General features: G+C 35.2%; 1 protein-coding gene across 2 annotated transcripts in view; it reads left to right on the top strand.

Annotated features, from left to right (window-relative positions):
- The window catches only part of bib (MIP channel family protein big brain), a 77,334-nt gene extending 63,633 nt beyond the window's left edge, over positions 1-13,701 (top strand). Inside the window, exons 3-6 of one of the 2 annotated variants that reach the window (XM_090103211.1) lie at positions 6,313-6,511; positions 8,797-9,137; positions 12,587-12,753; positions 13,390-13,701. In XM_090103211.1, the coding sequence (XP_089959337.1) occupies positions 6,313-6,511; positions 8,797-9,137; positions 12,587-12,753; positions 13,390-13,577 (895 nt within the window). In that variant the 3' untranslated portion in view covers positions 13,578-13,701. Of the gene's footprint in view, positions 1-6,312; positions 6,512-8,796; positions 9,162-12,586; positions 12,754-13,389 lie in introns of both variants that reach the window. The other variant, XM_090103210.1, reaches the window with a different exon arrangement.
- Positions 13,702-15,937: the final 2,236 nt, after the last annotated feature.

Raw genomic sequence — 15,937 nt, 5'->3', positions numbered from 1 at the left:
TACTAATATTATAAAAAGGTTTTTCAGTTTTCACGCATAAACTACTGAACCGATTACAATGAAATTTAGCACACATATAGAGGGTAACTTGGATTAACACATAAGATAGGTTTTATCCCGGAAATCTCACGGGAATGGGAACTATGCGGGACAAGAGCACAGACCACAACCGTCTCTTCTAAAACCATGTTGATAAATGAAGAAAATTTTAAAGAAAAAGTTGCGTTGCTGTCGCTTTCGTGAGCGCATCGTTCAAAACTTTGCGAGGAGACAGCGACAGAGACAAAATAGTTGCCGGGCAACTAAGTTGCTCGTGGGCGCTCGCTCTTATTATTTAACCTTGTTTCGTTGTAAATTTATGTATTTAAAAGTAAATATTTGTCGAAAGCAATTTTGAATTTACCTTTCATGTATATTTTATTGTACTGTACGTAATTTGCAAACAACAAACAATTATAATTGAAAAAGAAACATGTATTGTTTAAATAAAGATTTTTACGGCTGTGAAAATTGTACTGGGACACGGCATACTATTTATTTATTAATACTAAATAGGTAGTCATAGATAAAGATATAATGGTCAATCTATGTGCCCAAATTCATCTCAAACTGCAGTCCAGCAATTTCAATAACCTCATCCCTTCATCCCTCAACACGCACTCATCCATAATTGTTCACAAATAAACTGTATATTTTTACTTTTATAGAAATTACAATCCAGAGATAACATCAAACAAATTAAGAACAATCTTAAAAAGTTAGACTATACTATAAATATAAATTTATAAAGAATAGAAAAAATTCGATCACGAGGCGGGACTCGAACCCGCATCCTTCGCGCCATTCCGGGGCGGATGCCTGACCAACTCAGCCACTCATGACCCGCCAGAGCAATCGAATTTATTCTATTCTTTCAGTTTTATGTGTCTGAAGGGACACACCGTGCGCCATCTATTGAGATGATTAACAACCATTTCAACCAATATGAAGCACTTTCGAAAAATTCGATTGCTCTGGCGGGTCATGAGTGGCTGAGTTGGTCAGGCATCCGCCCCGGAATGGCGCGAAGGATGCGGGTTCGAGTCCCGCCTCGTGATCGAATTTTTTCTATTCTTTATAAATTTATATTTATAGTATAGTCTAACTTTTTAAGATTGTTCTTAATTTGTTTGATGTTATCTCTGGATTGTAATTTCTATAAAAGTAAAAATATACAGTTTATTTGTGAACAATTATGGATGAGTGCGTGTTGAGGGATGAAGGGATGAGGTTATTGAAATTGCTGGACTGCAGTTTGAGATGAATTTGGGCACATAGATTGACCATTATATCTTTATCTATGACTACCTATTTAGTATTAATAAATAAATAGTATGCCGTGTCCCAGTACAATTTTCACAGCCGTAAAAATCTTTATTTAAACAATACATGTTTCTTTTTCAATTATAATTGTTTGTTGTTTGCAAATTACGTACAGTACAATAAAATATACATGAAAGGTAAATTCAAAATTGCTTTCGACAAATATTTACTTTTAAATACATAAATTTACAACGAAACAAGGTTAAATAATAAGAGCGAGCGCCCACGAGCAACTTAGTTGCCCGGCAACTATTTTGTCTCTGTCGCTGTCTCCTCGCAAAGTTTTGAACGATGCGCTCACGAAAGCGACAGCAACGCAACTTTTTCTTTAAAATTTTCTTCATTTATCAACATGGTTTTAGAAGAGACGGTTGTGGTCTGTGCTCTTGTCCCGCATAGTTCCCATTCCCGTGAGATTTCCGGGATAAAACCTATCTTATGTGTTAATCCAAGTTACCCTCTATATGTGTGCTAAATTTCATTGTAATCGGTTCAGTAGTTTATGCGTGAAAACTGAAAAACCTTTTTATAATATTAGTATAGATATGTAATCGTAATTGAAAAAAGTTAAGTAAATGTGCAGTTCCAACAAAACGAAATAACATATTTTTCTATGGCGTCGTTACTAGATTACGTTGCTGAATTTTGTTGAACTGCCAATGTTGCTTATTAAAATGGCTCTACTATACACAGAAAAACTACTAATAATAAAAATAACTTCATTAAAAACAATATTATTAATTATTATTAATTTAATAAATAGGTTTGTAATCGGTGCCAAGCATTAAGCACTTAGTAAAGCCCGTGCACCGACATCAAACTTTTTTAGTATGTAAATAACACATCTATTAAATAATATTATGTAGGTAGTAATTAATAATATTAAATCTTTTTTATTTTTTACTTTTCCGTTTTTGAAGTCGGTTGTTTTTAACGAAGTTATTTTTATTTAATACTTTTTAGTGTATTTTTCAACACAAATCAAACGAGCCCAAACTCGATAAAGTTGAGTCAATATATTACTAAGTTCCTATGGCCACCTTCCGATTCCATCATCAAATCAGCGCTATGTCATAATAATGTTTCATCGCTATCCAATTTACATACGTATACAAAATTTCAGCTCAATCGGTTACCTGGAAATGAATCAAAGTTACTTGCTACATTTCAATTAAGTCATCGAGACCAGACGAAAATGCTCATAAAATAAAAACTACTGGGCTTATCCGAATAAAATTTATGGGACCAATTCCACACCATTCCGCATCAAAAAAAAAAAGAATCACGTAAACCGGTTCAGAAACCTCGGAGTAATCGGTGTCCATACATAAAAAAATATACCGGCCGAATGGATAACCTCCTCCTTTTTTTTAAGTCGGTTAAAACTACAGTGTACGAGAATAAATACGTTGACATAAATAGGTATTATCGCTACGCCGGTTACGCGGCAACTGGCCGGCGGCCGTCGCCTGGCAACATTTTTGTCGCCGTGCGCGCACTTGCATTGAAACCAATAGATAGGGCGACAGTTGCGTCGCGGGCTTGTCTCCGAACCCGCGGACAAAAAAGTCTCCCGGGAGTTGCGTCGCTACGTACGCGCACTTTCATACTAGCCCATGGCTGGAGAGACAAAATAGTTGCGGAGACAAAATTGTTGCGGAGACAAAGTTGCTCGTGGGCGCTCGCTCTAATAATTAATGAATCATTCGCATTTTAAATCTGTTATATTTTCATTTTGAAATGCATTTCTCGTGTAAAGCAAATATACGAGTTGTTAGTAATTTACTTTTTAAATTACATGGAAAAAGTACCTGAACACTTTGCTCTGAATTAAAATAAATATTTATTAGTTTTGGATGTTGGTTTTTATTAAGTAATTATTCCATATTTACGCATGTTTAATAAATCCTGATTTATTTTCTCTTATTTATCTTTTAAACTTCTTTACACTCACGGCAACATTTATCTTTCTCCCCATTATTTTTAAATTTAAAGTAGGAATATCTACGTATTAATTTAGCATTTAGTTCTGCCAATTGAGGTCTAGCCGTAAACCTAAGAAACCCAATTCGTTAGATAGCTCCATAACAATTTAATTCGGACCTTTCGACCTTTATCCTATGAGGCTTTATTAAGACTAAAATCGATCCGAGGTCAGTGACCTGGCAGATGTTGCCAGAATACACCAAGTGCGTGACACTGCAACTGGCACAATGTTTTAATAAGGAGAATCAATAAAAAAACACTTACTATTGTAATATACTTATAGCACAAATAATACTATCTTAGCTTTAAATGTCTTACGGGATGTAAAGGCAAATTACCTACTTAATCGAGTTGGTTCAATTTTCATAGCTCATTTCCTTTTTTATTCGATTCTTATGATACAGAATATTAAAATATGTAATGGTATTCATTTAAAATTCATATACAAAAATCAGAACCGACGCGACGTATATAGTATAATGAAGAGTCTCATAAAATATAAAGATAATAATAAACAGCATTTTAGGAGCTCATAACAATTTCTTTTGATACCGTGCGTTTGTTATATGAATGAAAAATCAATCACACCAAAACACACGACTGCTTTTATGCTTTAAGTGAAATTAATACGAAGTTGCTATAACCCGGATTTACATATGTCACTTTAATCCCGATCTAATCTAGATTAAACCTTCTGGATATTATAATGAACCCCTATGTGAGACACATATAACCAAACTAAAGTTGGCTACATTTGTGAAGAGGCATATCTCATGAAAAGGTCTATAGAGCATAATCTTGGATATAACAATTCACAAATGTTTCCCCTTTTCAACAGATATTTCACGTAATCTAGGATCTGACCTGACCCGGTTGTGGGCAATATGGCATAGACCTCATTCCATGATACGCCTGGAACGATATTTTGCCCAACTAATTGCTAGCCATAAGGCGAAAATGAAGGTTTACGGATTGCGTTAATAACATTTTATAGATGTTTGGTAATGTTTGTTTTAATTTCTGGATGGTGGTAGATGTATAGTACATAACTACATTAAAAATAGTTTTGTGTCCTTAAATTTAAAGTCTAAATATTAGATAAGTATGGTTTGAACACAAATAAGGTATATAAGGTGCATACAAGGTGCATACCCGTCTAGTTGACCGGATCAATTTTGAAGGTTTAAATTAAAATTATAGATTCATTCAATAAATATTCTTCACTGCTAACTCGAAATAGACTTCATCCAATAATTTCATATTGGACAAGTACATACACACAGTATGTGGGTAGATATGTATATAGAACGAAAAATATCAAAATGTATAAACTCTACACCAAGAAAGTATTTGTTGTTGTTAATAAAAAGGGTTTTCACATTACACAATTGTTCCTTTATTTTGCTGTAGTAAAATAGCTTTAGAAGCATTCCCAAATAAAAGAGAGCTATAAGTAACGTCACAACCGACCACACTATCCGAAAGAGGAAATGAGTCTCTGTCTAGGCAGTAAGTTACTGACTCTTGGGCAATTACGTTTTGTATAAGATTCTAAGCTTTGGTGATTTTCAAAATAGTGTTGTAATTAAGAGAAGTTTTGTTCTTTTAATAAATGATTCATGAAATAATGTTGGTTATCGTTTTCACAACACTGTAGACTATTATTATCTTACCTCGGTATCCTAAATAGATCATAGGGTCAAATATAATTTCTTTTCAAAAACAACAATTAAAATAAAAACACAGAATCGTCAAGTTGGGTACTAATTAGAAATACCTCCAAATGTTTAGATGTTTTAAAGAAATATCATAAAAAATTGGCTTGCATGTTTTGATGTTTAATAATTTAGCAAATTTGTTCGTACATTTAAAAATTATGAGAGATAAAAACTCCTCAGAGATGTTTGAAGAAAGTTTTCGTATTAATTAACCGTAATGCTAATGAGTGAACTCGTTAGCGCAACATTTGTGTTCAAAATTGGTTTAACTGACCTAAAAAATTGCGCGTATTGAGTTTATTTTTATTTACATGGTTTTTATTTCATTCGGTAACCAGAAAAAGTACTGAGTTTAACTAAAAATTTATGCAAATTTTTGATATCTCATTATATGAATCGTGAGAAGAATAGGCAGTAACAAAATAAATCATCAGATGCGTATCGAAGGACTAACCAAATATTAGTTACTATCATGAAGTCATAACTTTACATGATGCACTTCACAATGTAGAATTGTCTAAGATATTACTCCTTTATATTGCATTCCACTCCCAAACTACTCGCGTTATCCGCAAATAATCAAACATGCAAACATGAAGCTCTAAATTGAACCTTGCTAACTTGGAACCAACATTCAAGCCTGCGGTTGACAGTCAGCTTTTCCGTGATTAGTTTAGCGTTTACCAAAACTAAACAGCAATAAATTAATGTCACTAAAAGCTTATTTGGAATGTTGGTCAAGTCGTGTGCCGTATGAGCGAAATTCCTGATCCATTTAGGTGAATACTTCAGAAAATGCGTTCAAAGTTCCGGCACGTTGCGCACACATACTTAAAGACGTGATGTGTTAAACGAATTAGGGATTACAAAGGTTCTTATTGAGTTCGTAAATAACAAACCTGCGAAGTTGGAGGAGGCTTTTGTATTTTAACAGGTTTATTTTCCGATTTTCCTATAAAGGCCTAGAATCTAGATGCTTACTGAGAAAACTTCCTGTGTCATAGTTTGTTACACGTGTCAGGTTTAGGAATTTGCAAATGGAAATACAATTTATTACTGCAGATCTGTTTAATGCACTTACTTCCCATGAAATAATTCAACCTTATTGTGTCCCATTGTTGTGAATTTCAGACGACAAAATAAACAATCGAAATACCCACGAAACATGCGACAACATGTTCGCAGTTGGAGCGCATCCAAGTGAAAAATCCGACCGCGGTATTTAACTTCTGGAAACTTCTTTCAGTGTCAGCGTGCCGGGGTATGCGGGGGGGTTGTCCGCGTCGCTCCCGGGAGGGGGAGGGGCGGCTTGGGAGAGGCTCGGTGCTGAACTGCTGTTGTCAGGGCTGGTGGCTGCTGCGTACTTTGCGGCGATGGAGCGACGGTGGACGGGAACTGCGCCAGCTCTACTGGGAGCTGCTTATTGCGCTGCTAGCTTCGTTTCTGTAAGTATCCTTAAAACAATTACGTACATACACAAGGCTATATTGTCAAGTGGTTTATTGCCCGCTAGCTTTACGCAAAAGGGGCTTTAGGAAGGCGAAATGAGAATCGTGCGATTAACGCGGCGAATACCTAAAATTGTGGTTAAAACTTGTAGTCGGTTCTTCTGACCCCAATTAATTATGAAAACAGAATCTCGTGTAAAGTGAATGTAAGTATTCCCACTTCCCCTTACAATATAATTAAATTCAGTGTGGCTCCTTCTCCCTGTACCTAAATATATCTTCTAGGCACAACTTTTAAATTGAATCAGAGGTTTATGAAACTGTAATGTAATAAAAAGAGACATAGAAACATAAATCTGAATTTAGATTAACTCTACATTCACAATATCTCTAACTCAAACTACGGAGCAGAAATTTCAATAAAATTTATATTACTCGAACGTGTCTTAGCGTCTCCGAATTCAAGATGAGACACCAGCTGCCGCGAAACAAAACTGATAGAAACAAAATAGATATGAGGACAGATTGATATCTACTACCATCTGCGTATTGGCAACGTCTTCCATTCTACCACAATACTACTAGTGTGTTCAATAGCCTCGTCCTTTTATCGAGGCACAATACCGTTCTACCTGCCTTTTGTGAGTCCTTACCGGACAGATGTTCCTATTTTATACACATGGTTGAACAAAAACGAACCAAAATAGAAGGTATCTTTTGAATCCCTGCGATATTGCAATTGTTAACAATGAGCCCAAGATGTCCTGGTAAATTTCGCTTTTAACGTGATTTATTGATCCTTTGTTGTGTTTTTACGAGTTGAGGAAATTCCGCGACCCAATCTAAAAAATGTAACGCAATTTATGTGACCGTATCACGCAGGTACAGGCACGCACTAATTGTGAAGATTGATTTATAGCAAAGTATATCTAAGTACATATATGTATATATTAAATGGATAATTTTTATAAATGATTACAACCATTATTTTCCTTCTTTTAATTTCTGCCTTCCTTCATACCTTATGTGTATTAACAATTTAACAAGTAACATATAATATCTCAATATTCGTGCATCTGGCAACCGCAATAAATGCCCAGGCAGTTATTTTAAAACATTAAATATTGTATTAAAGAACTTCATACAACCTTGCGGTTGGCCTGGATGAGATTTAAATATAGAGAAATAGCAGGTATCCATTGTTGTTGTAATTGCGGCCCTTTCAATGTAGATAGTTTTTTTAACTCGTTTCCGCTTCTGAATACAGGTGAAAAAATTGCGTAAAATCCCCCAACTAGGACATTTTGCTCGCATCACATTATGATACTAAACGGTATAGGAATAAAGGCGTAAATGGTATGCTCTTAAATGGCTATTGTGCGTTCGAACGTTGACTATTGTTCAATCACGTAGCTCTTGAATTTCGTACTGACAACAGGCTCCAACCATTGTGTTGCCAGTTTATGTGACACGTTTTACCCTGTCGAGTACGTTTTTCACTTTGAAAGCAGTAAATATTTTGTGATGACTATCGAACATCAATCTCGGCATATTGCGTAGTCTCATGAATATAATAGTATACATAGTATATAAATTCGCTTTCCGCCGTCTGCGTGTCCACATGTATAAATCTTTAAAACAACGCAACGGATTTTGATACGGTATTTTTGTGGGCTTAGATAGATAGTGATTCTCGAGGAAAGTTTTAGTATTTATTAGGTTTTAGAGAAACGAGCGAAGCCACGGGTGGAAAGCTAATAAATTATAATTATACCTTATTGTCAAAAATTATCTGTCTGTTCAATTTTTTCAGTTGAAAACCCAGGGTTAAATGTAACCTATTTTTGTAGAGTTCAGCTACTTTGGTACTACTTACATAGATAAAATCTTTAGAACTGAAAACTGAAAGCTAAATGGAATTTAGCCTCTTTTACTCTCATTTCATCGTGAGCTATGATTGATGACCCTGGATATTGCGCCAAAGGATGTCGTTGAAATCCCTTAATAGTTTTCAAAGTCCTACAAACTTTGCTTAATCTAGAACTAAAGGCTATTTCCAAGCTTAAAATATTATCTTACCTACGTATAACCATGACGAATAAATATTGATTAATAGACTATTTATAAAATTAGATATACTTAGTTATCAATACCTACCTCTTTGCTTTAAATCATAGTTGCGGTTTCGCCTGTTAATTAGAAAGGGTTAAAACTCAATTACAGTTTGAGTCTTGTGTGTATTATGATATAACAATCATTCTAATATCCTATATCAATTACAGATGCCATCGCTGAACCCAGCTCGGTCACTCGGCCCGTCCTTCGTGCTGTCTCGCTGGGACAGCCACTGGGTGTGCTGGGTGGGCGGGCTCGGCGGCGGCATCGCCAGCGCGCTCCTCCACGAGTGGGCTTCTCGGAAACCACGTGCCAACTCCAACTCGAGAGCCTCCTCGCCCAGAGACTTGGACGAACTGGACAAGCCGGCCTTCCCGTCGCACCACTACCGCCACGCGTCTACATACTGCTCTGCGACTCCTCGACCAGATAACACTGAGCCCCTGTACTCTGGCACCAAGTCGCTGTACTGCCGCTCGCCGCCGCCGGCTAGACACACTCTGCACAGGTCTGATGGAACCTCATGTCAAATGTAACTATTGATGTCGTCTGCGCCACGTAACGTATTCGATTGCTTGCGTAGTACATGATAGGTATAAGTACTAGGTAGAGATTAGGGATGATAGGTATTCAGATTGTTCAAAGAGAATGTTCAGTATACCTTTAGATTTAAGGTGAAATGTTTTAGAGGTCTGTATTCAAATCGAATAAAAGAGCACTCTATAGATTAGGTTTGATTTATTTAGAGTACTTTTACGTAATTACATATATTAGCAATCTCTTAAATTTCATAATACACTACTAACTAGGTAGATACTCAATATTTTTAAAAAGTTATTTATCATGTATGAAATTTATAATCGATTTAGTTTAGTTTTTTTTTTAAGTAATGAATATAGTTAATAAGTATTAAGTACACTTCATTGTACTTTTAATGGGAGATATTCAATAATAGTTCAATATTTTAAAATGAATGAATACTTTGAATTATTTATTAGGTACCTTTATTTCTCAAGAAATTATTAGGTCAATAACAATAGGAAGCTTAGCTTTTGCATGAAGCACATGAAGTGAGATGTAAACAGTAGAATTTCTGGCACGATTAGAATTTTAGTTTGTGTAAGAATGATAGTACCTAACACTTCTAAAGAATATATTAGAGCAATTTTAATTAAGTACCAATAGTCCATTGAATAAAAAGTTCTAGAGTGCGTGAGTTAGTAACGTAGGATGTTTCTTCGGAAACATGTCAAGAGTCCCTAGGTAATAAACATACTAAAACCCCGGGCCACTAGGAGGAGCCCCGGAGTGGGGGGAGGGGGAAAATGGGTCCATTTTTTCATTTTTCGCTTAAATCTCAAAAACGGTACATGTTAGAGAAAAACTTTCAAGGAAAAGTTGAAAGGCCATAAAATTATCTACAAGTTGTACCTGAATCATTTTTTCCTATATCCTACCGTTTCTGAGTTATACGCAGTAAAACATGATTTTGGCTCAAACAATTTCCACATCAATCGATCAAAAAATATTTCTTTCTTCCAAAAAACTCAAAAGTGCAACTTGTGACCGGTACTGATAGATTGCTCTTAATTAGGTCTATCATTGATAAAAATACCAGATTCCACCATGGAGGCGTTTACGGGGAATTGAAGTCAATGCCGCCAGTAAATAGGCATTTTCCTTCAACTACGGGCAGCTGCGTAGGTGATAGGCTGAGTGAGTGGGAGCTTAGTAAGCACGTACAGTCATCAGTCACATTGTTGACTTGAAACCCTTGGTTTCTAGGACAGCAAACAGCGATGTGGAAGGCAACGGAAAACCACCACATTATTTCTTCCCAGGATGTCATTATGGCTGAGACTAATATAACCATGGCCCTCAGTCCCCGGCAGGCCTTAAGTGGCCAGAAGGTGCTAAGAATCTCCGGGTCAGCCATAAAGATAGCAACTTGGAATGTCCGCAGTTTATATGAAGACGGAAAGTTGGAAAACCTTGTGTTTGGGAAGAGCACTAAATCACTGTTCAGAACAGCGGTTTCCAAAATTGAAATAGCCCTAATGATCGCCAACCTCCCAAAGGAGAAGGCACTTTAAGAAGAAGAAGTTACGATACTTGAACTTTTTATTTTTTTTCTCCAAAAAAACTCAAAAGTGCAACTTGTGACCGATACTGATAGATTGCTCTTAATTAGGTCTATAATTAGTAAAATAAATACATTCCTCCATGGAAGCCTTTAGGAGGAATCGATTTTCAAAATACTATATTAGGGTAGTTTGAGTTACTGAACTTGATCTTTCTATTTTTTCTTCCAAAAAACTCAAAAGTGCAACTTGTGACTGGTACTGTTAGATTGCTCTTAATTAGGTCTATAATTGGTAAAATAAACACATTCCTCCATGGAAGCCTTTAGGAGGAATCGATTGTCAAAATACTATATTAGGGTAGTTTGAGTTACTGAACTTTATCTTTTTATTTTTTTCTTCCAAAAAACTCAAAAGTGCAACTTGTGACCGGTACAGATAGATTGCTCATAATTAGATCTATCATTGATAAAAATACTAGATTCCACCATGGAGGCGTTTACGGGGAATTGAATTTTATTAGGGTAGATACGATACTTGAACTTTTTATTTTTTTTCTTCCAAAAAAACTCAAAAGTGCAACTTGTGACCGGTACCGATAGATTGCTCATAATTAGGTCTATCATTGATAAAAAAACCAGATTCCACCATGGAGGCCTTTAGGAGGTATTGAATTTTATTAGGGTAGTTACGATACATGAACTTTTTAACTATCTACCCTAATAAAATTCAATTCCCCGTAAACGCCTCCATGGTGGAATCTGGTATTTTTATCAATGGTAGACCTAATTATGAGCAATCTATCTGTACCGGTCACAAGTTGCACTTTTGAGCTTTTTGGAAGAAAAAAAATAAAAAGTTCATGTATCGTAACTACCCTGATAAAATTCAATTCCCCGTAAACGCCTCCGTGGTGGAATCTGGTATTTTTAGCAATGATAGACCTAATTATGAGCAATCTATCTGTACCGGTCACAAGTTGCACTTTTGAGTTTTTTGGAAGAAAAAAATAAAAAGATCAAGTTCAGTAACTCAAACTGCCCTAATATAATATTTTGACAATCGATTCCTCCTAAAGGCTTCCATGGAGGAATGTGTTTATTTTACCAATTATAGAACTAATTAAGAGCAATCTATCAGTACTGGTCACAAGTTGCACATTTGAGTTTTTTGGAAGAAAGAAATATTTTTTGATCGATTGATGTTGAAATTGTTTGAGCCAAAATCATGTTTTACTGCGTATAACTCAGAAACGGTAGGATATAGGAAAAAATGATTCAGGTACAACTTGTAGATAATTTTATGGCCTTTCAATTTTTCCTTGAAAGTTTTTCTCTAACATGTACCGTTTTTGAGATTTATGCGAAAAATGAAAAAATGGACCCATTTCCCCCCTCCCCCCACTCCGGGGCTCCTCCTAGTGGCCCGGGGTTTTAGTATGTTTATTACCTAGGGACTCTTGACATGTTTCCGAAGAAACATCTTACGTTACTAACTCACGCACTCTAGACCCCCCTTGGAGGGACTCATTCAATGGACTACAATAACAAAAACATAATATGATAGCACTTTTGTCGATAAATTCGCAAAATCTGAAGTGAAATTCGGTCAACAAAACAGTTGCTTTCTGTTCTGAAATAAAAGAATGTGCGTCTTGTGAAACCGTGTTTATGTGAATAGATCATTTAATTTTCCGGATCTGAATTCCTGATCAGAAATCCGAACTTTCCGCCCGGTTATAAGGTTTTCCCACTAATGTTCAGTGTTGCCAAGTCCAAATATTTTAAATTTACAATCTATGGAGACTGTCAAACGTCAAGAGTGCTATCACTCCACCACACAAGTTGCCTTCTTTAACTAAAACACATTTATCCAGGTCGCAATCAGTATACAGCAAAAGCAGTGCTGCGGGTGGCGTGTCGTCGCTGGCGGGTGCTCAGTCGCTGCTGCTGCGGCCGCACACGGCGGTCAGCCAGAACGTGCACAACGCGCAGAGGGACCCGCCCTATGGGGCCGCTAATGGAGTCCGGCCGGGACCTGCTGGTAAGCTTTGCAGACTTTTACTGGGTATTTTGTATAAGTAACTATATTATTGATAAGTAATCGTAAGGCCATTTTGTTACGGTTCATTCTTTCAGGCATATTAAGGCTGTGATTTAGGGCACTTTTCGTAATAGCTATGTGCCCTGACTTCGCTACGGTTGACAGGGATAATTCCTTAACTAGTCCAGTCATTCGAATATGAATAAGAAGCAAAATAGTTATTTTCGTTAATTATTTATTATATATAATTAATCTATTTAATTTCCAAAAGAGTAATTTCTGAGATATTGCTTGCCAATCCAAAACTAATAATTGATTAACATTTATTTGAATCCACAAGACAGGATATAACCTATTCCTTAAGCGGTGGGCAATTTTACATCGTATGCAATATAATTATGATAATGGATAATTTGGATAATTTTTAATGGTAATTTTCTTGTTTTTTTTAATTGTATGAATTTAATTTGTATGGAATTTAATTTTATAATACGTATTACTAACATAGTTTCTAAGATTAATCATTAATGTATACTAACACAAATATGGATGAATATCTGGAAATAAAATAATATTTATTTATTATTATTATTATAACAATATTAGCATTAATTTAATATCCCTTATAACCCACAGGCGCAGCAGTCCAAGAGCGACGGGAATCAGTGTACAGTTCAGGCACGCGCCGCGGGCCGCTCTCCTCCGAAGACAGCGCGTACGGCAGCTACGCTCCACACGCACACGCGCACACCGCCCACACGCTCACGCACACGCAGCACGCGCGCACCTTCCGCGCGCCGCTGCACCCGCAGGAACATTACTAGCGGCGCGCCTCGCAGCACAATATTGCGCTGCTTTTTGACGTTTAGTGCTGTGTAATGTGTTATTGCCAGTAAAAAATAACGGGTACAGACTATAGACTAGTGTCAGTGACGTTGACGTTGACATCTTGTGACGTTGTCAAACTTTGAAATTAAATTTACGTTATACGTTAATACAATAGTAATTACAGTATGTAATAATTGTTAGTTTTAATCGTTATAATGTATCCCGTATTAAGTGCATTCATGCATTTGAAGTACAGCAACGGTAATTTTTCTCTGACTGAACTATGTAGGTCGTCTAGCGCCGTCACTTTCCCACACTGGAATTAGTACTGATTTAAGACGTCATGTTACCAAGAGGGTAGTCGTGTATTGAAGGTGCATTGTTTGTTAACTTGAGAAATTAATCGTTCTTGCAAACAAATGCAATTGAAGAGTGTCAAACTGATGTAACCTGTACTTCCTAAATGTAGTTATACCACTTATATGATGACAAAAATTAATGTAAATAAATGATGTAACATTGTAATTTCTGACTTTTTAAGCTGTGCCATATTTTCATAAACTTAATTAAGATTTTGTCATGTCATCTCGTGTTAAGACTTACTAGAAGTTTATATTATAAATTAAATATTTACACTTAAATGTACAAAAGTGTTTGTTGAATGTATAAATAATAAATAATGAAATTGATTGTACATACAGCTGTCATGTTTTCCATTTAATCTGTATCAATAAATATAGTTAATAATTATTCTTCTACAATGTCTCGGTTATAAGTAGGTATACCTTTATATCTTTACAACGAATTAGAAAAATATACCAAATGATATCAATGCATTTAGAAATCTATTTATATTCACTAAATTGTTGTTAATAAGTACCCTAAGGTTATTTAATTTTCTTTAGCAGCAACTATTGAATTGTAATTATCCATCTTTTCCCATAATTATAGAAAACATAAGATTATGTAAATACATAATTAAGGAATGAATTAACTTTACTAATTGCATGCTAACAAAATATTCAGTGATAATGTTCATTAATAAATTGTTATTAAAATAAGTAATAAGACCAATGTGTACCAAAGTTTGGTATAAAATAGTCACTAAGATCTTTAAATATATTTTATTATAAAAAAAAATAATTGTTATTATAGTCTATACAATTATTTATGTTGGCGTTTCGTCTGTAAGTGTGAATTCATTTAAATTTGGAATATTCTAAGCCCTATTTTAATTGGCAGAATACGCTTCACATTTCACAATTTTCCTCGTATTGCCACATTGATATTTTGTTTGTGGCAAAATGTATGACTGAAAATTTATAAAATAGGTAGTTTGAATGTATATTTTGAACTTTATATACTTATAGACATTTGTCAACATAATATCTTCACAATAAGACTGTTACCTCTATTTTTTATTTAAGGCTTCCAAAAAATAATGTCTAGTTCAATAAGGTTATTTTTATAATTTAGATATGTATTTGTAACAACTATTCAACACTGTTTTCTTTTATTATTTAAGCGCTTTATATACCAGTAGATAATTGATAAAGTTTTTACCACTAGCAACTAAATTTTAAACTTCCCCTACATTGTTGTCATTCTTGGCGATACTTAAAAAATGTAAATAAACTAATTCAAGTTGATCATGTGTTTTTTTTATTTAATACCTTTTAAGCTTTTCAAAAATCTCATGCGTTACGTAGTTAATCTATATAATATATAAAACTCAAAGGTGACTGATATAGTGATCTATCAACGCACAGCCCAAACCACTGGACGTATCGGGCTGAAATTTGGCATGCAGGTAGATGTTAGGACGTGGGCATCCGCTAAGAAAGGATTTCCCGAAATCTTGCGGGAACGGAGAAAAACGGGGATGCACGGACAAAGTCGTGGGCGGAAGCTAGTCATATATATATTTTTATTAAAGCTTAGGTAGGTTCTATTTAAAAGTTTGAACGATAAATTTATCGTATGTACCTTAATTATTTAGCCCCTCGCACAAAAAAAAAAGGCAAAAACTTCATTATCTACTTCAGACCTATAAGACTGTGGTCTGTGTCACTGTGTTAAATTTACATAATATTTTCTTTCCAAATTTCATCCTAATCGGTGATAAGATTAGATCCAGACAAACACAAACATATTTGGCATTTATAATTTTATAACTCATTCAAAATAAGCACGAAGTTAAAAAAAATTACGCTTTTAATTTCATCAGATATTCAATAGAGTTTCATTTCGAAGATTCAATCGAGAAAAGGTCTGCGTTGCTTCGACATCGCTGGAGCACTAGCCGTGCCCAAAATAATTATAAACATTATTTATAGGGATAAATAAAACACCAGTG

Source organism: Colias eurytheme, chromosome 6 (genome assembly GCF_061535395.1).
Source record: "Colias eurytheme isolate Ceu_HAF_F1 chromosome 6, ilColEury1 Martin Lab GWU primary, whole genome shotgun sequence".
Lineage (NCBI taxonomy): Eukaryota > Metazoa > Arthropoda > Insecta > Lepidoptera > Pieridae > Colias > Colias eurytheme.
This window is presented reverse-complemented; position numbering and strand designations above follow the sequence as displayed.